This window comes from Salvelinus alpinus, chromosome 3, assembly GCF_045679555.1.
Source record: "Salvelinus alpinus chromosome 3, SLU_Salpinus.1, whole genome shotgun sequence".
Classification (NCBI taxonomy): Eukaryota; Metazoa; Chordata; class Actinopteri; order Salmoniformes; family Salmonidae; genus Salvelinus; species Salvelinus alpinus.
The window spans coordinates 49,468,575-49,496,317 of NC_092088.1; the positions used below are offsets into that span (position 1 = coordinate 49,468,575).

The 27,743-nt window shown below is 42.3% G+C and overlaps 1 protein-coding gene across 1 annotated transcript in view; it reads left to right on the forward strand.

Moving 5' to 3' along the window:
* Nucleotides 1-6,202: 6,202 nt before the first annotated feature.
* The window catches only part of LOC139570878 (neuroendocrine convertase 2-like), a 67,106-nt gene continuing 45,565 nt past the window's right edge, over nt 6,203-27,743 (forward strand). Inside the window, exons 1-4 of the mRNA XM_071393176.1 lie at nt 6,203-6,686; nt 14,484-14,588; nt 26,411-26,524; nt 26,987-27,095. Coding sequence (XP_071249277.1) covers nt 6,501-6,686; nt 14,484-14,588; nt 26,411-26,524; nt 26,987-27,095 — 514 coding nt within the window. The 5' untranslated portion in view covers nt 6,203-6,500. The remainder of the gene's footprint in view (nt 6,687-14,483; nt 14,589-26,410; nt 26,525-26,986; nt 27,096-27,743) is intronic.

The window sequence follows — 27,743 nt, forward strand, 5'->3', positions numbered from 1 at the left end:
ACCAAATTTCTATCAGCATGTTAAAAGTGCAACCAGAGGGGAAAAAACGCTGGACCACCTTTACTCCATACACAGAGATGCATACAAGAGACGCATACAAGCTAAAATTAAAGCAGGAAGCACCAGTGACTAGATCAATAAAAAAGTGGTCAGATGAAGCAGATGCTAAGCTACAGGACTGTTTTGCTAGCACAGACTGGAATATGTTCCGGGATTCCTCGGATGTCATTGAGAAGTACACCATATCAGTCATTGACTTCATCAATAAGTGCATCGATGATGTCGTTCCCAAAGTGACCGTACGTACATACCCCAAGCAGAAGCCATGGATTACAGGCAACATCCGCACTGAGCTAAAGGGTAGCTGCCACTTTCAAGGAGCGGGACTCTAACCCAGAAGCTTGTAAGAAATCACGCTATGCCCTCCGACGAACCATCAAACAGGCAAAGCGTCAATACTGGACTAAGACTGAATTGTACTACACCGGCTCTGATGCTCGTGGGATGTGGCAGGGCTTGCAAACCATTACAGACTGCAAAGGGAAGCACAGCCGAGAGCTGCCCAGTGACACGAGCCTACCAGACGAGTTAAACTACTTCTATGCTCGCTTCGAGGCAAATAACACTGAAACATGCATGAGAGCACCAGCTGTTCTGGAAGACTGTGCGATCACGCTCTCCGCAGCCAATGTGGGTAAGACCTTTAAACAGGTCAACATTCACAAAGCTGCAGGGCCAGACGGATTACCAGCATGTGTACTGCGAGCATGCGCTGACCAACTGGCAAGTGTCTTCACTGACATTTTCAACATCTCCCTGTCCGAGCCTGTAATACTGTACCAACATGTTTTAAGCAGACCACCATAGTGCCTGTGCCCAAGAACACTAAGGTAACCTGCCTAAATGACTACCGACCCGTAGTACTCGCATCACATTGCTCAGGAATGGCAGCAGGCAGGTGTGAGTGCATCTGCACGCACAGTGAGGAGAAGACTTTTGGAGGATGGCCTGGTGTCAAGAAGGGCAGCAAAGAAGCCACTTCTCTCCAGGAAAAACATCAGGGACAGACTGATATTCTGCAAAAGGTACAGCGATTAGAATGCTGAGGACTGGGGTAAAGTCATTTTCTCTGATGAATCCCCTTTCCGATTGTTTGGGATATCCGGAAAAAAGCTTGTCCGGAGAAGACAAGGTGAGCGCTACCATCAGTCCTGTGTCATGCCAACAGTAAAGCATCCTGAGACCATTCATGTGTGGGATTGCTTCTCAGCCAAGGGAGTGGGCTCACTCACAATTTTGCCTAAGAACACAGCCATGAATAAAGAATGGTACCAACACATCCTCCGAGAGCAACTTCTCTCAACCATCCAGGAACAGTATTTTAAATATGTTATTGGACCATAAACAGATTTGGATTATTAATCTGTTTGGCCCAAATAATGATGATCCACGTTTCTTGGAAAATATAATAATTTATCAAGTGTACAAGCAATACAATACCCTATTATTATGGTGGGAGATTATAATACGGTTTTACATACCTCAATGGATCGTAAAGGAAATCACATTACAAACTATCACCCTCATGCACTTTAGGAAATCACGAATATCATGGATATATTGGAACTAGTGGATATATGGTGAGATATACATGGCCGAGGCTTAATCAAGCTAGTCGTCTTGTCTACTTTCTCATGTCATTCTTGCTGGCACCAAAAGTAAAAACAAAGTGTTGATAAGGGACAGAATGCGGTCGGACCATCAAATAATTGGCATATACTGACATTTAATCCAAGTAAGAATTCCCTGTCTTAGGTCAGTTAGGATCACCACATTATTTTAAGAATGTGAAATGTCAGAATAATAGTAGAGAGAATGATTTACTTCAGCTTTAATTTCTTTCATCACATTCCCAGTGGGTCAGAAGTTTACATACAGTCAATTAGTATTTGGTACCATTGCCTTTAAATTGTTTATCTTGGGTCAAATGTTTTGGGTAGCCTTCCACAATCTTCCCACAATAAGTTGGGTGAATTCCTCCTGACAGAGCTGGTGTAACTGAGTCAGGTTTGTCGGCCTCCTTGCTCGCACACGCTTTTTCATTTCTGCCCACAAATTTTCTATAGGATTGAGGTCAGGGCCATGTGATGGCCACTCCAATACCTTGACTTTGTTGTCCTTAAGAAATTTTGCCACAACTTTGGAAGTATGCTTGGGGTCATTGTCCATTTGGAAGACCCATTTGCGACCAAGCTTTAACTCCCTGACTGATGTCTTGAGATGTTGATTCAATATATCCACATAATTTTCCTTCCTGAAAAGCCATCTATTTTGTGAAGTGCACCGGTCCTTCCTGCAGCAAAGCACCCCCACAACATTATCCCAACCGTGCTTCACGGTTGGGATGGTGTTCTTTGGCTTGCAAGCCTCCCCCTTTTCCCTCCAAACATAACGATGGTCATTATGGCCAAACAGTTCTATTTTGTTTCATCAGACCAGAGGACATTTCTCCAAAAAGTACGATCTTTATCACCATGTGCAGCTGCAAACCATAGTCTGGCTTTTTTTATGGTGGTTTTGGAGTTATGTCGATATAGGACTCGTTTTACTGTGGATATAAATACTTTTGTACCTTTTTCCTCCAGCATCTTCACAAGGTCCTTTGCTGTTGTTCTGGGATTGATTTGTACCTTTCGCACCAAAGAACCTTCATCTCTAGGCGACAGAACGTGTCTCCTTCCTGAGCGTTATGACGGCTGCGTGGTCACATTGTGTTTATACTTGCATACTATTGTTTGTACACATGAACGTGGTACCTTCAGGCATTTGGAAATTGCTCACAAGGATGAAGCAGACTTGTGGTCTACAATTTTTTTTCTGAGGTCTTGGCTGATTTCTTTTGATTTTCCCATGATGTCAAGCAAAGAGGCACCGAGTTTGAAGGTAGGCCTTGAAATACATCCACAGGAACACCTCCCATTGACTCAAATGATGTCAACTAGCGTATCAGAAGCTTCTGAAGCCATGACATCATTTTCTGGAATTTTCCAATCTGTTTAAAGGCACAGTCAACTTAGTGTATGTAAACTTCTGACCCATTGGAATTGTGATACAGTGAATTATAAGTGAAATAATCTGTCTGTAAATAATTGTTGGAATAATTACTTGTGTCATGCACAAAGTAGACGTCCTAACCGACTTGGCAAAACTATAGTTTGTTATCAACAAATTTGTGGAGTGGTTGAAAAACTAGTTTTAATGACTCCAACCTAAGTATATGTAAACTTCCGACTTTAACTGTAGGTCCTGGACCGCAAGAAGCTTGGCCCCGGTGATGTACTGGGCCGTAAGCACCGTCCTCTGTAGCGCCTTACGGTCGGATGCCAAGTTGCCATACCAGGTAGTGATGCATCCGTACAGGATGCTCTCGATGGTGCAGCTGTAGAACTTTTTGAGGATCTGGGGACCGATGTCAAATCTATTCCATCTCCTGAGGGGGAAAGGACCCTCTTCACGACTGTCTTGGTGTGTTTGGACCATTATAGCTTGTTGGTGATGTGGACACCAAGGAACTTGAATCTCTCAACCCGCTCCACTACAGCTCCGTCGATGTGAATGGGGTCGTGTTCTGCCCTCCTTTTCCTGTAGTCCACGATCAGCTCCTTTGTCTTGCTCACGTTGTGGGAGAGGTTGTTGTCCTGGCAGTGTGCCACACTGCCAGGTCTCTGACCTCCTCCCTATAGGCTGTCTCATCGTTGTCGGTGATCAGGCCTACCACTGTTGTGTCGTCAGCAAACGTAACAATGGTGTTGGTGTCATGCTTGGCCACGCAGTCGTGGGTGAACAGGGACTACAGCAGGGGACTAAGCACGGACTCCTCGGGGGTCCCCGTGTTGAGGATCAGCGTGACAGATGTGTTGTTGTCTACCCTTACCACCTGGTGGCGGCCCGTAAGGAAGTGAGGTTTTACCTCATTCTAGCTAGCTAGGTAGCTAACGTTTCCTAGCTAGATAGATAGGACAGAGGTGCAATCAAATGTTAGCTATCTAGCTAGCTACTTAGCTAACTGAGCAGTGTGCTGAATCAATCAGCAGAACAAAGTGAAACAAATTGCATGGAGAATTTACCCTCTCCTCAGTCAACATTTTTTATCTTGTGAACAACTTTTATTTTGAGCAATCTCTTCTACCTGGCCTTGAAACACTTCTTATAGCCACATTCATCATGATTCTTCACGACACACTGTCACATGATGTCAGTGTCAACGCAACATTCTGGGCTGAGCTGCTTCCACAAACATGAAACTCACGCACCGCCTATTATGTTGTATATTTCATTTGGTTTGTTTACTGTTGGACTCGGACAGTCTGCCTGTTCTGTCAGCAGTGTTGGCAATAGGCCTAATAATGGGACAAGGGACATGTGGGGTGTTTCTTGGTCACATTTATCCTGTGTTTTGTGTTAAATGATGTAACTTGATTGCACAAATTTTCTTTTAAATATATTTGGGTGTTTTTGCTGTATTTTGCTGGAAAATGTTGGCCCAGTAAATTTGACTCATGCCCAGCCACATGGCAATTTCTGCCTATGCGACTGAAATGAACACCCCCACACAATGTTTATTGAACTTTGTATTGTTTTGTCATTACAATCAAAGAGCTATTTCATATAATGGATTAATGGATTTGATTGATGGATCGATTCAGTCTTTTAATGAGAGGCAAAGTGACAATTTGTGCGACAAACCTGTCAAATATTTGCTATTTAAAACCTGCAAAACAGAATGTACTGACCTCTCCCAGCGTTTGTCAACATTGGTTTGCAGATGCCTGGTGTGCCTAGTTTGTGACTTACAGTTTTCTTTGCCGCAGGAAGAAATAAGGATGCCTACCTTGCCTGGCTAAATAAATAATTGTCTCACCACTGTAAAAAAGCAGGTGTGTGGGAGGGAGTCTGCAGGGAGAATGGAAACACTGATTACTGGAGAAGATAATGTTATATAAAAACACATCTCATTAGTAGGATCTATGTCTTTTTCCCATGATGATATCAGGCCAGTCTCTGGGGAGGATACTACTGTATAGCTATTCCCTTGCATGATCCATCATGCCAAACCTTTATGTGGCATGTTAGTAACTGTAATTGACACAGATTTACTCTAAGTGATAGACGAAAAACATGTGTAATGCTGTAATATAAAAAACAAAGAAATAAGAAAATGAAAGCAGTCCAAGATTACTCATGTCTGGTTTCGCTGTTTTCATTCTCAGATACACCTTTGAGATGAGGTCACTGTACCTGAGAGAAATACTGCTACAGATATCGTGGAATCATCAAATTGAGAATGATGACACACATTTTGTCTTGTCCTTTTTTAAGATTGTGTCTGTGAACTGTAATGAGAGAAGTAATAATCAAATAACTTGCTGTTTGGTATTGGTTCATTTCCAAATATCCCCAAACATACTGAGCAGATAATGCTTTCTCTTTGAGAAAATCTACTTTTTCAGGGGCAGTCACAATGTGAGATGTCACCTTTTATAAAGCAGTGGAGGGTGTAATAGATCTACAGCATGTTGTGTACAACACAGCTCTGGAATAATATTAAAGATATAGTGAAAAAAATTGCTTTGACTGTTGTTTTGAAGCTCCTCACATCATCTCCATTCTCCTGTTGATTACAGTGCAAGGCCAAAGGAGCACCATTGTCTGATCTCCCATGGTTATAAAGAGTCAGGGACCTGCAAAGATCTGCTCTATTGATGGGTAGATCACAATGGTGCCAGACACAATCCTTGCAAGAACACGTAATGAAAACAACCAAATGTTCATAGCTGCTTGTGTGAAAAGACAAGGTTTATGCGACATGGTTTTGTGTTATAGACTCAAAGACCTGTACGCTGGTTTGCTTTGGGTCCAGACCTCCAACCAATGCCCCCTTTAGAGACCTGCATGGCATTTTCTGGTTCATTTCACACAGAAGAAGATAGCCTCAGACCCATCACACAGCAAGCAGAGAAAAAGGAAAATATCATGTCTGTATCTGGGAGCCCAATCCCAAACACACATTCACAAATTCTCTCCACACACATTTGCACCACAATATTTAGAAACAACTTGAAAGTGTCCTCGTGCGCTCGAAAGTGCGAACATTCCTCTCTTCCAAAACGCACCAGAGCGGAGATAGAGAGGAGGGAGACACACCCGCCGGAGCCGATTGGTGGAACGTCACGAATAGAGGACCCGAACAGAGGGGCTGATAAATGATAGATGAAGGAGGAGAGAAAGCTGAGGATGCAGGTTTGGTCCCAAACACAATCATCCATCGAATCGTCTCGTAGCATCGCCCACGTCAAAGAGACGCTAAAACCTGAAGGACGGTCCCACTTCCACTAGCCCTCCGCTGCGGAGGAGATGTATTCCCAAAGGGACTAATTCATACGTCTCTTCAAAGGAGCACACCGAATTCACTTCGACAGGCACCTTGATACAAGCTAGAAATGATGATTGGATCTCTCAGATATGGGACAGCAGTTGTATTGATATTACTCAAAGCACTGTTTCTTGCGACACACGCCACAGAGGATGGGATCTTTACAAATCATCTCTTGGTTCAGTTGCATGAAGGTGCACATGATGAAGCGCACCAACTTGCAACAGAGCACGGGTTTCATAGTGCCCGGAAGGTAAGACATGTTAGGCTACAATGTTGCAGAAAATGTGCATAATGTAGGCTAATGATAGGTTGTCGATTCGATATTCCCATCAAGCCAATAATTTGCATTGATGAACATGTCCAGTGTTTTTGTCACTCAACTCCACTTGAAAAAATGCTAACGTTTATTTATTTATTTATATTGCCTAGAATATAAAAAAAATCATATTTTGGCTATGATTTTACCAAGATAAATACTTGTTATGACTTCAGTTAAAACATTTAAATATATAGCCTATTATTTGAAATATGCCTTTGCCAATTTGTTTTGTTTTTCAGATGACCATCAATTAAGTTGATCTGTATAATTTATTTTGTTACATAATATCTAGGCCTATGTCGCCTTAGGCTACATTAACATAAATATAAAATCAGCCTTAATTTCTGCTAAATTCTAACATTTTGCCAATCTATTTTTTGTCCCCCAGTAATTTTGGAAATGAGAAATGTGGGGTGAATAGATTATATGAATTAAGGCAGGCTAATAGCACAGTGTTAAAATCAAATGCTTTGTACAACAAAACTAGTGGCAACTGAGCTGCCACAAATTTGAAGGAGGCGAAACCTTAACTTTACTGGAGTATTGAAACACATCATCCTGAGATGTTTTGAAACATTACATGGTGTGTTGTAACACCACAAAATCAAGTATTGTGCAACATCTTCCCAGGGACTGGGAGAACTAACAGAAAAGATTGATATCAATATGTTTGTGTTTCTAGTCCTGTTTAGTGCAGAATTGGATAATTTCTCTTTTGGTGTCCTTTCCTCTCTCTAAAGCTTCTAAACACCATTATGACATTTTGAATCATGTCCAGTGCAGAATTAGATCCCCTTTTCTGAAATGTCTTTATGTTTAACATTGTTTTATGTATTTGATCATTTGCCATTATATACCGTTTGGCAGGCATTGTCAAGCACAGTGTTCAAGCCACCAGCAGTAACTGGAGGTTGAACTGCAAGAATGGAAGATTCTGCACTTGTCTCTTCCGTTGACAATCATGAATGTGGGAATGGATGCTGTAGCCTAGCGGTTAAAAGCATTGGGATAGGGACCGAAAGGTAACCGAAAGTATTGGGACAGGGACCGAAAAGTAACCGAAAGTCACCTTTGGCCTGATGGTGAAATCCCTGAGCGGTGTCCTTCCTCTCCGGCAATTGAGATAGGAAGGACGCCTGTATATTTGTACTGGATGGGTGTATTGATACACCATCCAAAGTGTATTTAATAACTTCACCATGCTCAAAGGAATATTCAATGTCTGCATTTTTATTTTTACCCATATATCAATAGGTGCCCTTCTTTGCGAGACATTGGAAAACCTCCTTGGTCTATGTGATCGAATCTGTGTTTGAAACTCACTGCTCAACTGAGGAACCTTACAGATAATTCTATGTATGGGGTACAGAGATGAGGTAGTCATTACAAAATCATGGAATGAATCCTTGCAACTTACAGTTTGACTTGTTTAGCAAATATTAACTTCTGAACTTATTTAGGCTTGCCAAAACAAAGGGGTTGAATACTTATTCACTCAAGACATTTCTAAAAACATTATTCAACTTTGACATTATGGGGTGTTGTGTGTAGGCCAGTGACAAAATCTAAATGTAATCAATTTTATATTCAGGCTATAACACAACAAAATGTGGAAAAATGCAAGAGGTGTGAATAGTTTCTGAAGGCACTGTATACTTCATGCTCTATATTCGAGATTAATTAACTGAATTCTCAATGTAGAAAATTGACACCATTTTATCAGAAATCAACAGATTGCTTTCTCTTCAGATGTGGCAGTTGATCACCCATCTATTTATCCAACCACTTATTAAACATCCCTGTGAATGCAGGCCTTGTCTGAAGAGGGAAAATGATCCCCCTGACTGTACTGCCTTGTCAAATGTCAGCGTAAGAGTGCAGTGCAATTAGCTGGAGAGCAAGGCACTGAGGCGTAGCCTAGAAATCGAGGGTATTGTGGTGTTGTGAATTAAGATGTTCACCTCAGCATTCAAATAACGGCATGCCACTCTTGGCTACTCATGATTTGATGTTTAATTTGACATGGATAATTAGATACTGAATGCGTTTTGTTTTGACTGAGGTTTAATGGCAGCATCTCTGACTTGTACTATAAACACTATCATACAGTAGGCTACCCTCATCCATCCACTCCTTCACACATACACCGCCTCTGGATTATGTAATCTCCAGCGTTATTTGTATCCATATCTGTGCAGTTTCAATGATCTCTTATTCATGCTTAATTAATTTAGCAAGCATGGAAACACATACCGGTGCATATACTTCAAAACAAAAATACAATGCATACGCACAAACACACACACACACACACACACACACACACACACACACACACACACACACACACACACACACACACACACACACACACACACACACACACACACACACACACACACACACACACACACACACACACACACACACCTCCGCATTAAGCCAATTCCCTAATGTATACTTTAAACAAGATGGTGCCGACAGACACGGTCACCCTGGTTCAAGCTACTAACTTTGCAGTATGTTGTTTTTTTTCAGTGTAATTTCTTACATTATTTGCTCAGAACGTACAGCCGGAAATAACTTTTGAATATTAAATCTGCAGTCACTCACCAGAATCTTGAGCAGAAATTCGACTTCACCTTTGTGTAGCTCTTTGTGTAGCTCTATTCATTCCGGGGGCTGCACCAAAATGGTGACATCAGAGTAGAGGTAGAAAGAGTGGGGCCCTATTCAGACTCAGGCGGCGTGCATACCATCCACCGTTTCCAAGTATATTACTCGCTAATGTTCAGTCCCTGAACAATAATGTAGATGAGCTCAGGGCGAGGATCTCCTTACAGAGACTCGCTCAAAACGGAACTGGTCAGATGACGCGGATGCTACACTACAGGACTGTTTTGCTAGGATTCATCCGGGATTCATCCAATGGCATACACCACCTCAGTCATTGGCTTCATCAATAAGTGCATCGACAACATCTTCCCCACAGTGAGCTGTATGTACATATCCCAACCAGAAGCCATGGATTACAGGCAACATCCGCATCGAGCTAAAGGCTAGAGCTACCGCTTTCAAGGAGCGGGAGACTAATCTGGACGCTTATAAGAACTCCCGCTATGCCCTCAGACGAACCATCAAACAAGCAAAAATGTATGGTGTGTAGATTGATGAAGAAAATCATTGATTTAATACATTTTAGAATAAGGCTGTAACGTAACCAAATGTGGAAAAAGTGAAGTGGTCTGAACACTTTCCGAATGCACCGTGTTTGGCAAGGACTCCAGACAATCACGGATTACAGACGGAAAGCCAGCCATGTCGAGGACACCAACGCCTCGCTCCCGGATAAGATAAACAACTTCTTCACCCGCTTCGAGGAAAACATAGAGCCGCCGATGCGGTCCCCGACACTCGTGAAGACTGTGTGCCTTCGTTCTCCGTGGCCGACGTGAGTAAGTCATTTAAGCGTGTTAACCCTCGCAAGGCTGTCGGCACAGACAGCATCCCAAGCCACGTCCTCAGAGCACATGCAGACCAGCTGGCTGGAGTGCTTATGTACATTTTCAATCTCTCCATATCCCAGTCTGATGTACCGACTTGCTTCAAGATTTCCACCATTGTTCCTGTACCCAAGAAAGCAAAGGTAACTGAACTAAATGACTATCGCCCTGTAGCACTCAGTTCTGTCATCAAGAAGTGCTTTGAGAGGCTAGTTATTAAGGCCCATTTCACCTCCACCTTATCCGACAACCTAGACCCACTACAATTTGCATATTGCCCCAACAGATCCATGGATGATCCAATCGCCATTGCACTGCACACTTCCCTATCCCACCTGGACAAGAGAAATACCTATGTAAGAATGCTGTTCATCGACTACAGCTTAACCTTTAACACCATAGTGCCCTCCAAGCTCATCACTAATCTCAGGGCCCTGGGTCTGAACCCCTCCCTTTGCAACTGGGTCCTGGACCTCCTTACGACCCGACCCCAAGCGTTGAAGGTAGGCAACAACCTACGCCATGCTGATCCTCAACACGGGGGCCCCACAAGGGTGCATGCTCAGCCCCCTCCTGTATTCCCTGTTCACCCATGACTGCGTGGCAACTTACGTCACCAGCTCAATCATCAAGTTTGCTAAAGACACAACAGTGTCTGATCCCCAACAACGATGAGATAGCCTACAAGGAGGAGGTGAGAGCCCTGGAGGAGTGGTGCCAGGAAAATAACCTCTCCCTAAACATAAATGGAGGAGTTGATCGTACACTACAGGAGACAGTAGAGGGAGCACGCTCCCAATCCACATATGGGGAGTGTATGTGAGGAGATGATCAAAAGCTTCTAGTTCCTCGGTGTGCACATCACCGACAACCTGAAATGGTCCCTTCACACAGACAGCATGGTGAAGAAGGTGCAACAGCGCCTCTTAAAACTCAGGAAGCTGAAGAAATACGGCAAGACTGCTAAGACCATCACAAACTTCTACAGATGCACCATTGAGAGCATCCTGTCGGGCTGTATCACCGCTTGGTACAGCAATTACACTGCCCGCAACCGCAGACTCTTCCAGAAGGTGGTGTGGTTCGCGTCACCGGGGGCACTCTGCCTGCCCTCTAGGATATTTACAGCACCCGGTGTCAAATGAAGGCCAAGAAAATATTCAAGGACCACAGACACCCAACCCATGGCCTGTTCACCCTGTTTTACCATGTAGAAGGCAAAGACAATACAGGTGCATCAAAGCTGGGCTCAAGAGACTGCAGTAACACCAGCAGAAGTTCTAACGTGTTGAAAAGAAAAGAAAACACTGATATGGTTTACTTGTTCATCTTATGTTTTTTTCTCACAGCGGGGATTGAAATTAAGGGGGAGAAATGTTATATATATAAATAATTACATTGAATAGGTTATTGTACTTAGCTGCAGTATAGTATGATTACTATTCATGTGTTCAAGGTTATTATTGGCAATGGCATTGGCCTTGACCATGACATTTCCCCTTTGATGATGTCATCTCCCGGAGTTGTACCTGTTCAGTGCGACTCTACCACAGGTTGAGGGGGCTGTATCGCTTTGCTGTGTTTGTACCCTTTGTACAGTGGCTTGCGAAAGTATTCACCCCCATTGGCATTTTTACAATTTTTTTGCCTTACAACCTGGAATTAAAATAGATTTTTGGGGGGTTTGTATAATTTGATTTACACAACACTTTGAAGATGCAAAATATTTTTTTATTGAGAAACAAACAAGAAATTAGACAAAAAAACTGAAAACTTGAGCATTCTTCAAGGCAAAACTGCTCCATTTTCTTCAAGTTGGATGGGTTCCACTGGTGTACAGCAATCTTTAAGTCATACCACAGATTCTCAATTCGATTGAGGTCTGAGCTTTGACTAGCCCATTCCAATACATTTAAATGTTTCCTCTTAAACCATTCAAGTGTTGCCTTAGCAGTATGCTTAGGGTCATTGTCCTGCTGGAAGGTGAACCTCCAGCCCAGTCTCAAATCTCTGGAAGACTGAGACAGGTTTCCCCTAAAGAATTTCTCAGTATTTAGAGCCATCCATCATTCCTTAAATTCTGACCAGTTTCCCAGTCCCTGTCGATGAAAAACATCCCCACAGCATGAGGCTGCCACCACCATGCTTCACCGTGGGGATGTTTTTCTCGGGGTGATGAGAGGTGTTGGGTTTGCGCCAGAAATAGCGTTTTCCTTGATGGCCAAAAAGCTTAATTTTAGTCTCATCTGACCAGAGTACCTTCTTCCATATGTTTGGGGAGTCTCCCACATGCCGTTTGGAGAACACCAAACGTGTTTGCTTATTTTTTTCTTTAAGCAAAGGCTTTTTTTCTGGCCACTCTTCTGTAAAGCCTAGCTCTCTGGAGTGTACGGCGTAAAGTGGTCCTATGGACAGATACTCCAATCTCCGCAGTGGAGCTTTGCAGCTCCTTCAGGGTTATCTTTGGTCTCTTTGTTGCCTCTGTGATTAATGCCCTCCTTGCCTGGTCCATACGTTTTGGTGGGCGGCTCTCTCTTGGCAGGTTTGTTGTGGTGCCATATTCTTTCATTTTTTAAATAATGGATTTAATAGTGCTCCGTGGGATGTTCAAAATTTCTGATATTTTTTTATAACCCAACCCTGATCTGTACTTCTCCACAACTTTGCCCCTGACCTGTTTGGAGAGCTCCTTGGTCTTCATGGTGCCGCTTGCTTGGTGGTGCCCCTTGCTTAGTGGTGTTGCAGACTCTGGGGCCTTTCAGAACAGGTGTGTATATATACTGAGATCATGTGACAGATCATGTGACAGTTAGATTGCACACAGGTGGACTTTATTTAACAAATTATGTGACTTCTGAAGGTAATTGGTTGCACCAGATCTTATTTAGGAGCTTCATAGCAAAGGGGAATACATGTGCACGCACCACTTTTCCGTTTTGTATTGTTTTGAATATTTTGAAACAAGTTATATTTTCCTTTTCACCTCACCAATTTAAACTATTTTGTGTATGTCCATTACATGAAATCCAAATAAAAATCAATTTAAATTACAGTTTGTAATGCAACAAAATAGAAAAAACTCCAAGGGGGATCAATACTTTTTGCAAGGCACTGTACATGGCTGTACACCTTTTATTTATTAGGTTGAAAGTAAAGGAAAGTAATATATAGAGTCATTAAACACTGGTCACTTTAATAATGTTTACATAGTGTTTTACCCACGTTATATGTATATACTGTATTCTAGTCATGACTCATCATATGTAACTAATGCTGTACACACCTTTTCTATTGATATACTGTCCATACTGACTTTACACACCATTGCATGTTTATATTTAGGTCATTGCTCATTCTGATATTTGTTAATTAATCTTCATTTAAAGAAAGAACATCTGGATTATGTGTTTATTTGATTTATTATTGCTAGGCAATACTGCACTGTAGGAGCTAGAAACACAAGCATTTCACTGTACCTGCGATAACATCTGCAAATCTGTGTACACGACCAACAAACTTTGATTTGACTTGAATCACCAGCATTTACTGTAGCTAACATCCAGTGAAAAGGGAAGCCAAGGATTTGTTCTCGAACATCCTCTCATATCGGCTATTTACGGCTAGTCTTACTGTACTTTACCATTGCAGTGAAGTCTGCTAATCAGACATTACCATAGCTCCATAAGCATACTGATTCCCATAGATCAGACTGGCACATCAGACTGGCCCATAAGAATGTGTTTCATTAAAAACAGTGACCTCGCACCCCAGCCTTTATTACAGCATTTGGAGGTATTTCATCTGACTAGGGAGCCTTAGGCATGGCTCATACCATGCATCTAGGTTCTTCCCGCAATGATTTTTCCTAGTTGATTCCAGCAGTGCACCCCACTGTCTTAAAATAGACCCTGTGTAGTGAGAATGTATTGATGCTGACCTTGTAGCTCTCTCTCTCGCTTTTTCATCTGCTCTCTATTCATTCTGTCACTCACACCATTACTTTCTGTTTATATATTTCTGTCTATTGCTTCATTTTGACTTTCTCACCTGTGTACTTCTCTCTCTATCACTCTCTCTGCCTCTGTCAACCCCTCTTTCTCATTCCCCCATTTTTCTTTCCATCCTGTCATCTCTTTACCTTCCTTCTCCCTCCACCAACTTCTCACTCCATCCCTCCCTCTCTCTTTCTCACCTTCTCTCACACCATTTTCTTTCTCTTTCCCAGCTTCCCTTTGGCGAGGGTCTTTTTCACTTCTACCCCCAGAACACCCATCAGAGGAGGAGCAAACGCAGCCTTCGCCACAGACAGCGCCTGGAGAAGGACCGCAGGGTAAGTCACACACACACACACACACACACACACACACACACACACACACACACACACACACACACACACACACACACACACACACACACACACACACACACACACACTGGTTGCCATGGATATGTGCCCAGATCCCCCGCCAATGCAAAACAATGGTTAAAATTTGGGGCGACGGACACACTAGCCAAGAACAAGTGTTTTTATCAAAGGTATCGTCTTGTCTTGGCACACAATAGTATATTTTAAATCACTCATTCTTCTGTGGTATGAATATACTGATTAGGAGAAGCTTGGGCTGTAATAAACTTATCAGGTTTGAAGGTAAGACCCAGGTGCAGGCAAAGGTACAGGACCGCAGGCAGGCTCAGAGTCAGGTCAGGAAGAAGTCAGTAATACAGAGTAGTGGGGCAAAGGTACAGGACGACAGACAGGCTCAAGGTCAGGGCAGGCAGAGGTCGATAATCCAGAGTAGTGGGGCAAAGGTACAGGACGGCAAGAAGGCTCAGGACAGGCAGAAATGTCAAAACCGGGCAAACTAGAAAACCAGGAACTATAGACAAGACAGGCGCAAGGGGGAAACCGCTGGTAGGTTTGATGAACAAAACGAACTGGCAACAGACAAACAGAGATCATAGCTATAAATACACAGGGGATAATGGGGAAGATGGGCGACACCTGGAGGGGGGTGGAGACAAGCACAAAGAAAGGTGAAACAGATCAGGGTGTGACACTTGTGTGTTTAGTGCTGAAGTCAGTTTGATTTCTTACAGTAGCATAGTCACTTAGCAACAGCGTGTTATTCCATTCAACCTGTGCCACGATGAAATTACTAATTCAGTTCTTAAAACCTCTTGAACGTTATTGCAAAATGTAGATTTCCGCCTAAACAGATATATATCTTTTTTCATGTCCATAAACAATAACTAGAAATCGAGAGCATGGGATTATAAGGTTCTATCTTCAAAAATATGTTTCTGAGATAATTGGCTTTAATATTCCGAACCCTCATTGGTTTGGATGGTGTAAGTAATTTTTATTTTGTTTTCTTTTGAACTTAACAATATTAATTGGGGTATTTAGAGTACTATATAGGTAGAGAACATTGAACAGAACAAGGCAGTGTCAACATCTACATTTTCACAAAAATGTAGATTTTATAGTCTCAAGATCTCGTAATGCTGCATTGTTCTAGAATGGTCTGGAACTCACCTTTCTGATAAAAATAGTTATACATTGTTGAGGAGTAATCACTTTCGAGGACATAAGCGCAAGTACCTACCATAGTACAAATATTATGAAATTATGAAAAAGCATGGCGGGTGAATAGGGCTTGAAATGATGGAAATGAAATATAGTAACAATATAGTAACAATTCAATTATATAGGACTTACTATAATATTTCACTTTTCTTATAACTGTAAAATAAGTATCATCATATTTAGTGACAGTACACATTTTGCCCCATTTCATATACAGTGCCTTCAGAAAGTATTTACACCCATTTACCTTTTCCACATTTTGTTGTGTGACAGCCTGCATTTTAAATGGATTAAATTGTCATTTTGTGCCACTGATCTACACACAATACCCCATAATGACAATTTGATCGCTTTTTTAAAACATTTTCAAAATTAATAAAAAATGAAAAGCTGAAATGTCTTCAGTCAATAAGTATTCAACCCCTTTGTTATTGTCACGGCCGTTTAAAGGAGTGGACCAAGGTGCAGCGCGATTGGAATACATCTTTTAATTCAACAAAGAACACTTAACAAACTAACAAACGAAACGCCAAAGTAGTGCTCACAGGCAACTAAACATGGACAACTACCCACCAAACCAACATGGAAAATGGCAACCTAAATAGGCTCCCCAATCAGAGACAACGATAAACAGCTGTCTCTGATTGGGAACCCACTCAGGCCACCATAAACCTACAACCCCTAGACAATACAAAATCCCCATAGATAACAAAAACCCTAGACAAGACGAAAACCCATAGACAATACAAAAACTAAACAAACCACCCTTGTCACACCCTGAACTAACCAAATAATAAAGAAACCAAATATAACTAAAGTCAGGGCGTGACACCCACAGAATAGAATACGTCAACTTTTGTACTATGGGGGATAGTAGATTGACATAGGCTAGTGCTTTTGCGGTTTGGTAGGCTTACTTGGCTGACAAAAAATACATTTGGACTGTCTTCACTTGTAGCCTGTGAGAAAGACCCGAACACGTGACGAAGAGCCATGTGAGTAAGAGGTGCTTCAGCAAGCAGCCGGGAAAAGGGAATTATAATTATTATTTTCAGCCCAAGGGCACAACGGTCGCTGTCCGCAAAAAGCATGGATTTTTTCATGGGGCATTACAGCCACGCAAAGGGGATGCAGCTGGGAAATTTGAGGCATTATCAAGTGCTTGTCAAATTGTGAATTAGAGACTGGTGAAGTGTGTACAGCCTGCACAAAAAATAGAGCAGAGCTCATGCCTTTCATGCAACTTATTTCAAATCATCATTAGAGCCGCATCATGCAGCCTTAGAGTGTATTCAAAATCAAAACATATAGCCCAACATTTTTATCACAACTAGTTACATAAAGAACTCTAAATGAACAACCTCAAATTGTTTGGAGAAAAGATCTTTATATTTTCAATTGTATTCTTCATACTATAAAATAATATTCTAAGTAAATCTTGTCTGCTAGTAAATGAACTAGTGTAGCCCACAGCCATATGGCATAACCAGATCAGGGCCTAACATAAGGACAACTCAGAGTATGCTATTTTGCTCTTCTGAAATAGATTACATTTTCTTCATATTATGTTTCTTTAGACCTGTCTAAAATAAATAATGGATTTATTGTGATGCCTACATGGATTTATGAGACTTTTTAAAATGTAAATGTTCCAAAGAAGTTTGAAAATAGAAATGGTCAAATATTGTATAATCCAGGTGTGCAAAGCTCTTAGAGACTTACCCAAAACGACTAACAGCTGTAATCGCTGCCAAAGGTGTTTCTAACATGCATTATCTCAGGGGGGTGAATACTTATCCAATCAAGATATATTAGTGTGATATTTCTCCTAAAATTTTTTACATTACAGAGTATTTTGTGTAGATCGTTGACCAAAAATGACATTAAATCCATTTTAATCCCACTTTGTAACACAACTAAATTTGGAGGGGGTCAGGAGGGCGAATTCTTTCTGAAGGCACTGTAACTGACGAGAGAGCATTATCTGCCAAGCCTCCTCAGAGCAATGCAGAGACAGACACCATTTGAATGTCTGCAGAGTCGTTACAACTTCATCTTCACACACAAAGCGATTACATCCCTCTGTGACCAAGCAAAAGTGGTTGTTTTTAAATTCTATGAAATTATTTAGTATTTTTTCATGTTGAGAGCTCTAAATCCAGCTGAGAATATCACAGCAAGATAAGAATATGATTGCTAGACTGCCCCCTTTCTTGTGCTATCTCCCAGGTTGGGCTCCGTCGAGCCGAGGGAGAGCAAATCGATTCATTGTATGGATAGGACAGAAAATGTGACATGTCACTTCATATGCAAATGTGAAACCTGACAGTTCAAGTCAGCTCCACTGACAGAGTGGTAACGGAGAGCAGACCGATGGGGTTTTCTGGCACAATAAGGCACTGGACTCTACGATGTTCACAGAGCGCTTTGTACACAAAGATGTCAGTCGGAACTGGTCCAGAACTGCTAGAAGTCCCCAATATATGGGACTTAACATCAAAGAGGTTTAACGTTAAATATGTCACTATCTAGCCAAGTTTATTCACATAGATATACTGTAAATGTGAAAAAGGCATCGATAGACCCTGGTTACTGGCTTGAAAAGAATGCCTACAGCAAATAGGCACCTAAAGTAGGTTACACCAAGCACATAGAAATGTCCTCTAAACTGCTGCAGATTTTCTTCAGCGATTGAAAAGAAGAGCATAATATCAGTACTTCTTCATGAATGGGTTGCTTTTATCAGGATATGGAATGCAATTTCTGTGTTTAAGGGCGAAAGCAATTTTGTCGAAGATGCAATAGATGCAATAGCCTAACCACAATCATTATGATATATTATACACCGAGCAAGGCTATACAGAAAGGGTGCTCAAACTTTTGGGCTTGGTGGGCCAAGGGGGGGGGGGGCGGGCAGGCTTTTTAGGGTATTGAAATAATAGCTTTTTCGAAAGTAATCACTACGCCAGCATGTCTCTGTCAATAACTGATTTCACCTGTATTCCTACACTTTTGACTTCAAAGTAACACTCAGCTCTGTTAAAAATACACTCAAGTAAAACTATTATATTCATCATAGTGATTCAGGAGTATAATATTCTCCACCAACATTAGACAACTATAGGTGTCACTCATTATTGATTTAATTGACTTATTTCAGCAATTTGAGGGATTAAATCGAGTCAATTAAATCAATAATGAGTGAATAGTCAGATTAACTGATAACTAAAATAGCAGTGCAGATGACACTCTTTTGCTAAGTGCAGAGATGTTTTATAAGTAATGCATCTGTAGGGGACTTTTACTAATGCTACAGACTTTGTGGCACAGCAGAAAGTTCAGCTATGTGAGTAAATAATGTATGAAGATATGAATGTGAGCCACTCCAGATCACTAATCCGGCAAATGGACGTAAAACAGCACCAACACGAGCAGATCTACATCTGGGATGCTTTGTTTTAATCAGCTGTCTGCTTGACATGATCCTATGTGGTCCTGCAGTTATGGGTTTTAGATTTTTTGGGGTTCTGAAGTATTGGGAGAGGTTAGCTGCACACTGTTGCTGCCTCCATCTCCTTTGAAATATTACTAGCTGGTTTTTCTGTTGTCTTTTGTATGTTTCTCCTAGCACAATGAATTGTATGACCCAGATAGAATCCCTTTCGATTACTTTGAAAGCAATTTTTTATTACTTTGAAAGCAACTGTCCTTTTTGTTACTCTTGTGTTATGAAAGACCACATTAGATTTTTTTTCAGGTCATAGTCATTCATCTGAATTAGAAAACCAATACCCATGTAGGTGTAATTAAGTTGCATTCATGAGCCTCTGAAAATTAATTTAAACAGACATAAGGAGTCATCCTGATCTTCCAGCAAGCCAGCCCCCCCAAATATTTTTAAGTGGCTTGTTGACTTAAGTAGAGTATTGATTAGTAGTTTCTGGATGAGATGTTTTTCCATCTTTCCAATAGAAAAGGTTGGGGGTTGGCTAATGTGATTCTAGATCTGGTTAAGTGCAACTTTTCCCTCAAGTTAACTACAGGTCTGTGACACGTCTGCTTGTGTCTTCATTTTTACATGATCCCTCTTCCCTGTCCTTTCATATCATGGCATTCGTTCCACTAGGTGAATATGACCTTTCAATTATAATCCATTGGCCTACATTTCTGACCAAGAATGTAAAAGGTACTCTATCTTTGTACTTTATACCATCTTTGATATCACAAGACATTTAAAAAACAATCCACTCCCTTGTTGAGACAGAGTAACATGTTTGAAGGGAATGAACCCATCTAAATGCGCTGTATCTTGGTGCTCTGAAATAGAGATGATTTAGAGAGAGAGAAAGGGAGGGAGCGATCGATAGAGAAATAAAGGAGTACAGCACAGCTCTTTGAAATTATGTCTGGGTTGGTGGCATTTCTAGCATGCAGCCGGAACAGGGAGCAGGCAGCAGGCGGAGAGCGGGTGGGGAGCGGAACAGGGAGCAGGCAGCAGGCGGAGAGCGGGTGGGGAGCGGAGAGGGTGGCGGGGCACAGGCTCCGTGTGATGATGTGAGTAGGTGATATGACACGCTGGGTCGAGGGCTGTCTCGAGGGAAACACCAGTGATGTAATGGAAAGAACCACTGATGGATTGATGGAGGGATGGAGGAAGATAAAGGGAGGGAGAGAGGAAGATGGAGGGAGATAGGCAAATTGAAGGAGAAAGGGAGAGAGATGAAGGAAGATGGATGGTTACTTTACGCGTGGCTACATAAAATGGCTATACAGCACACATGAGTCTATTTTCCATCTATGCTGTTGGACAGTTTCCTGTATCTAAAGGAAACGGTATACACTATACAAAACATACAATGCGGCTCAGTCTGCAATCCTTTTGTGACAAAATGCTAAACCTTTTTTCTGTAACGTAGGATTGTCATGGGTCCATACTGAGTGCTATATCTGTTGCAGGTACTTAGGCAGTAAAATAAGAAATAGGTTTTTTATGGGCTTGGTCCCTTTTAAAGACAATAATAAACTCAACAAAAAAAAACATCCTCTCACTGTCAACTGCATTTATTTTCAGCAAACTTAACATGTGTAAATATTTGTTTGAACATAACAAGATTCAACAACTGAGACATAAACTGAACAAGTTCCACAGACATTCTCAATCCAAGATGGCGTAGCAGTCAGACGTCTATGTCTTTGTCCTGCCCTTGTATAAATCTTTTTACATCTTTTTCTTCGCATATCTTTTAAAAATATTTTCTTAAACCTCAACTTCTAAATACTCTCCTGCAACCCGTCTCACCCAATGTGGCGTGGATCTGCTTTTTTCTAAAGTATTTCTATTTACTTCAGATCTGGAATCCCTCAACTGAAGCTAGCCAACTAACTACCTACCAGCTATCAGTTAGCAAACCATTGCTAGCGGTCATCAGCTAACCTTTAGCTCGGAAAGCGCTCGCCAGTTCGAACAATGTGACTCAAACCAGAGCATAAAGGACCTATTTCTCTCCATATCCCCGGATTCCTATCGCAAACTCTGAACATTTTCATCTGGATCTACGCAACTAGCTAACCGCAATCCTGGGTGGCCATTCCTGGCTAGCGTTTCCATCCCGGTGCAAGCACCAATTAGCCTGAAGCTAGCCCGGCCAGGGCTCCTGTGCTACCACCGAAGCCCACTCCTGGGCTACAATATCCGGACCCCATCTACTGCCGGTACGGGGCACGTAACCCTGCCGATCCTCTACAACTGGAATACCGACATAATCTGCCAGAGGACTCCAACAGGCCCCTCAGGCTGCTAGGCCTGCTAGTTACCTAGGTCTACCTGGAACCCTACTAATTCCACGACTGGCCTATCGACGTCACCGCACGAAGAGGCAAAAACAGACTTACCCCCATCGCGACGTCCCCCAAAGGCTAACTTACTATCCCCGGTCTGCTAACTGATAGCTTGCCTGCCCCGGTCTGCTAACTGCTAGCTTGCCTGCCCCGGTTTGCTAACTGCTAGCTTGCCTGCCCCGGACTGCTAACTGCTAGCCCCTGCTAACTGCTTGCTTGCCTGCCCCGGTCTGCTAACTGCTAGCTTGCCAGCCCCGGTCTTCTAACTGCTAGCTTGTTTAGCCCCGGCCTACTAACTGTTAGCTTGTTAGCATCAGCCTGCTAACTGTCTGAATCGCCGTGTCCCCAGTCAGCCCAACCACTCACTGGACCCATATGTTCACTTGGCTACGCATGCCTCTCTCTAAAATCAATATGCCTCGTCCATTACTGTCCCGGTTAGTGATGACTGTCTTATTTCACTGTAGAGCCTCTAGCCCTGCTCAATATGCCTTAACCAACCATGTTGTTCCACCTCCTACATATGCGATGACATCACATGGTTTAAACGTCTCTAGAGACTATATCTCTCTCATCATTACTCAATGCCTAGGTTTACCTCCAATGTACTCACATCCTACCTTACCTTTGTCTGTACACTATGCCTTGAATCTATGCTATCGAGCCCAGAAACCTGCTCATTTTACTCTCTGTTCCAAACGTGCTAGACGGCCAGTTCGTATAGCCCCACTCCCACTCCCCAGGTGCTCTCATTTGTTGACTTCTGTAACCGTAAAAGCCTTGGTTTCATGCATGTTAACATTAGAAGCCTTCTCCCTAAGTTTGTTTTACTCACTGCTTCAGCACACTCTGCCAACCCGGATGTCTTAGCCGTGTCTGAATCCTGGCTTAGGAAAACTACCAAAAACCCTGAAATCTCCATCGCTAACTATAACATTTTCCGCCAAGATAGAACTGCCAAAGGGGGCGGTGTTGCAATCTACTGCAAAGTTAGGCTGCAGAGTTCTGTATTACTATCCAAGTCTGTACCCAAACAATTCGAGCTTCTACTTCTAAAAATGCACCTTTCCAGAAACAAGTCTCTCACTGTTGCCGCTTGCTATAGACCTCCCTCTGCCCCCAGCTGTCCCTCGATACCATATGTGAATTGATTGCCACCCATCTATCTTCTGAGCTCGTGCTACTAGGTGACCTAAACTGGGACATGCTTAACACCCCGGCCATCCTACAATCTAAGCTTGATGCCCTCAATCTCACACAAATTATCAATGAACCTACCAGGTACAACTCCAAATCCGTAAACACGGGCACCCTCATAGATGTCATCCTAACTAACTCGCCCTCCAAATACACCTCTACTTTTTTCAATCAAGATCTCAGCGATCACTGCCTCATTGCCTGCATCCGTAATGGGTCTGCAACCAAACGACCACCCCTCATCACTGTCAAACGCTCCCTAAAACACTTCTGCGAGCAGACCTTTCTAATCGACTTGGCCGGGGTATCCTGGAATGACATTGACCTCATCCCGTCAGTAGATGATGCCTGGCTATTCTTTAAAAGTGCCTTCCTCACCATCTTAAATAAGCATGCCCCATTCAAAAAATGTAGAACTAGGAATAGATATAGTCCTTGGTTCACTCCAGACCTGTCTGTCCTTGACCAGCACAAAAACATCCTGTGACGTTCTGCATTAGCATCGAATAGCCCCTGTGATATGCAACTTTTCAGGGAAGTTAGGAACAAATATACATGTTTTGTTTATTCCATGAGTAACTCTGTGTTGTTGTATGTGTCGAATTGCTATGCTTTATCTTGGCCAGGTCGCAGTCGCAAATGAGAACTTGTTCTCAACTAGCCTACCTGGTAAATAAAGGTGAAATAAAAAATAAAAATAAAATAAAATGTGACTAACAGAAATTGAATAATGTGTCCCTGAACAACGGGGGGGGTCAAAATAAAAAGTAACAGTCAGTATCCAGTGTGGCCACCAGCTGCATTAAGTACTGCAGTGCATCTCCTCCTCGTGGACTGCGCCAGATTTGCCAGTACTTGATGTGAGATGTTAACCCACTCTTCCACCAAGGCACCTGCAAGTTCCCAGACATTTCTGGGGGGAATGGCCCTAGCCCTCACCCTCCAATCAAACAGGTCCCAGACGTGCTCAATGGGATTGAGATCCGGGCTCTTCGTTGGCCATGCCAGAACACTGTTCCTGTCTTGCAGGAAATAACGCACAGAATGAGCTGTATGGCTGGTGGCATTATCATGCCGTAGGGGGGAGGAGGATTTCTTCCCTGTAATGCACAGTGTTGAGATGACAACAAGCTCAGTCCGATGATGCTGTGACACACCGCCCCAGACCATGACAGACCCTCTACCTCCAAATCGATCCCGTTCCAGAGTACAGGCCTTGGTGTAACGCTCATTCCTTCAATGATAAACGCGAATCCGACCATCACCTGTTGTAACTCGGGCAGTTGTTGTTGCCATCCTGTACCTGTCCCGCAGTGGTGATGTTCGAATGTACCGATCCTGTACATGTGTTGTTACATGTGGTCTGCCACTGCGAAGACGATCAGCTGTCCGTCCTGTCCCAACTGTAGCGCTGTCTTAGGCGTCTCACAGTACGGACATTGCAATTTATTGCCCTGGCCACATCTGCAGTCCTCATGCCTCCTTGCAGCATGCCTAAGGCACGTTCACGCAGATGAGCAGGGACCCTGGGCATCTTTCTTTGGTGTTTTTCAGAGTCAGTAGAAAGGCCTCTTTAGTGTCCTAAGTTTTCATAACTGTGAGCTTAATTGCCTACCGTCTGTAAGCTGTTAGTGTCTTAATCACCGTTCCACAGGTGCATGTTCATGGGAAATAGTTTTTAAACCCTTTAGAATGGAGATCTGTGAAGTTATTTGGATTTTTGCGAATTATCTTTGAAAGACAGGGTCCTGAAAAAGGGACGTTTCTTTTTTTTCTGCATTTGTGTCCTCTAGTCTTGTAAAGAGCAGGTTTAATGGCTGCTCCCTTATACATTTACATTTACATTTAAGTCATTTAGCAGATCTATGGTGGTAAAAAACATTGGACGATGACTAGTCCGCTCACTCTCCACCATGTGTGTTTGCACATTTAAACACTGGGGGGACTTTCTCTCATTCCATATCTGACTATTTTCAACAAGCACACAGTTGAAAACAAATACTGACAGTGGGTTCATTCAACATTATTAACTTAAAATCATAGTAATAGGTAACCTAGCAATGGTTGAATCACTATTGGGCAACATTTTGCCACTAGCTGCAAGTTGTTATATTTTAAGTCAAGTCTTTAAAGGGAATTGAAATATTTTGAATTCATTAGTAGCGTTGTGATGAAAATGTACCCTGAGATTATGCAAAATCATGTTAATTCCATCTCCGGATAAGCTGTTAGCAGGAGAGAGGTACATTTTTAGAGCTCGTCTTAAGACAGCACTGTGTACTGTACCAGTCATTCTGAGCAAGGAGTTCTAAACCTTCCAACTAAATTACAGAGTCCTTGAGTAGCTGGTGACAAGTAGAGCAAGGTCCTTTTCTCTCTCTAATAACTCCCAGATAGGGTTGTAGAGAGAATAAAGCATTACTATACAGGCACTTGATTTGGCTCTGATCGCTGTCTGATTCATCTTCATTGCTATACCTTTCTGTACCTTAGTTTAACTTCCTCAGTGTCGCTGAGAAGGGCAGATGATTCAAGGCTTTTATCCGTTAGATGAGGTCCTATAAAAAATTCAGCCAGGTTGCAAGTTCATGTAGTAATATTGATAATATTTTCAGACTTCATCCATTTTATTGACTTGAACTTTTCTGATGATGATATTGTGCATTTTGCTGTACAGTAAATGAGAGACGAAAGCGTGTGGATTTCAATAAATTTGCAGATGTGGAGATACCTCTGCTTTTAATGCTTGACTGTTCAATCATTTCCTAATGGGATTTTTGGACTAAATGCTAAATAGGCTTAAATGACATTGCCTGCAGCAAAACACACTGCCCCCTCACCAGATCATTAATGTCTACCTTTCATGTTGAATACTGTTTGTGTCCACAGTCAGTTGGGGTCCATGTTGCAGCCGTGAATAAGCTCTTTAGTAAAAATCATAGCACAGAATTCTCTTTGATCCACCCCAAAGTGTCTTTGATGATGGGAACAAACACAAGGACTTTGTGAGGCTAATTGGGATGTTATTTTGTTTGCAAGGACACCATCTGAAACAGTCTCTATGTGTGTGTGTTGTGGTACTGTAGGGACCCACGGCCCCAGGTGTAGGCCCTGTGTGATTTAGATGATTCAGACTAGGACAAATAGAATTAGCCTGTTTTATGTGACGTCCTCCTCCCTACACCAGAGACACAGCTGGACGTGGGAGGGCATTAGGGATGTACTTTTAAACCCACGTATAGTTCCAATGTACCAATGTGCTTTGATTTAAAAGATACAACGTTATGCCAATTAATAACATTCCCTTTGAATGTGTTCATCTCTATCGAATTAGCATACATTCTCTCCAATGTACACTGTCTACAGTTATACAAATTATTTTCTAGGTAAAGTGTTTGAGTGAGTTTTATTGTGGAGCTACAATATACATACTGACGTACATTCTTATTATACACTCTGACTATATTGATTCTGATGACTCTCAATATAAAGGCCTCATGGTATGATATTTGCATTTCCTTCCTCAGGTAAAGAATGTGTTGGACCAAGAGGGCTTCGGCCGACAGAAGCGAGGCTACAGAAGCATCGATGAAATTTACATCAAAATGACCGACCCCCTATTCAGCAAACAGTGGTATCTGGTGAGAGGTCATCATTTATCATTTCATGTCAGCCTCAATTTTGTTATTTTACCCACTGATCACTGATCCCTGATCCCAGACATATTCACTGCTGCTCCTCCTATGGAGATTATGTATTTTCATTAGGCCAGTCAATATTGCCCATGCCATCTCATCTCCCCGTTCATGTCACCCACCTCCCCAATGTTTACCCTGAACTGACAAGTGTGACTTTCCTGTCTTCCGGGGCCAATGTGCCTTCCATTATTCCACTTGTCAGATTAAACGCTCCCCAGTAGGTTCCCAGCAAAGTACCATATCCGTGACATTTACTTTTCCCCCTCCCTCTCATCCTCCACACCTCATCTCTTCCTCCCTCTTCCTTCGCCTTATCTTCCTCCATGTTGAGTAATTCTCTAATGACTCCTCGGCTGGGTGTCCTGCATCATGGCCTGTCTCCATATTGTTTGTGTGACTGATTAGATCAACACTGGCCAGGCTGATGGGACCCCCGGACTCGACCTCAATGTGGCTGAGGCTTGGGGACTGGGTTACACCGGGAGAGGCATCACCATAGCTATCATGGACGATGGTAGGTACCGTTATAGGCCTTACAGTTGAAGTTGTATCACTATCTCTGTAGAGATCATCACTGGGAGTGTAGTTCTGGGCTGGAGTTAAATTCTTTACACCAGGGGTGTCAAACTCATTTTGCCCGAGGGCCACATTCGGTCTTCACCGAGTGCCAGATGGTTGAAAATGCAGTTATATTTCCTCACTGTCAAAATGTGCAATTAATAAAAGTCTTCTATCTATGTTTTTATGAATTTTTGATTAGCCCTCACTGTTGAGCTTTCTTTTCGGTGATTGCAAGCAAGCTGAACAGAGTGAAGAGAATGTATAATGTAGAGCAACTATAATTTCTACACAGTTTCGATTTGGTTTTAGTAATTAAATATAGATTGACATTATTTTTTTATTTTGTCAATTCACCCACGGGCCACATTGAAACGGCTCGTGGGCCAGGGGCTGTATGTTTGATACCCCTGCTTTACACCCTGTAGCTCTTCAAGACCAGAGTTGGTAGCCACCGGTAACCATCGGTGGCTACTACATTGTGTGTTGATTAGAAATAGCTTGAAAGGTAATATTCATCCACTTGTTATTGTGGTTAATTATAGTTCATTGTGACAAGGTATCTATATGTGGTTAATTAACTAATTACAGTGCCTTGCAAAAG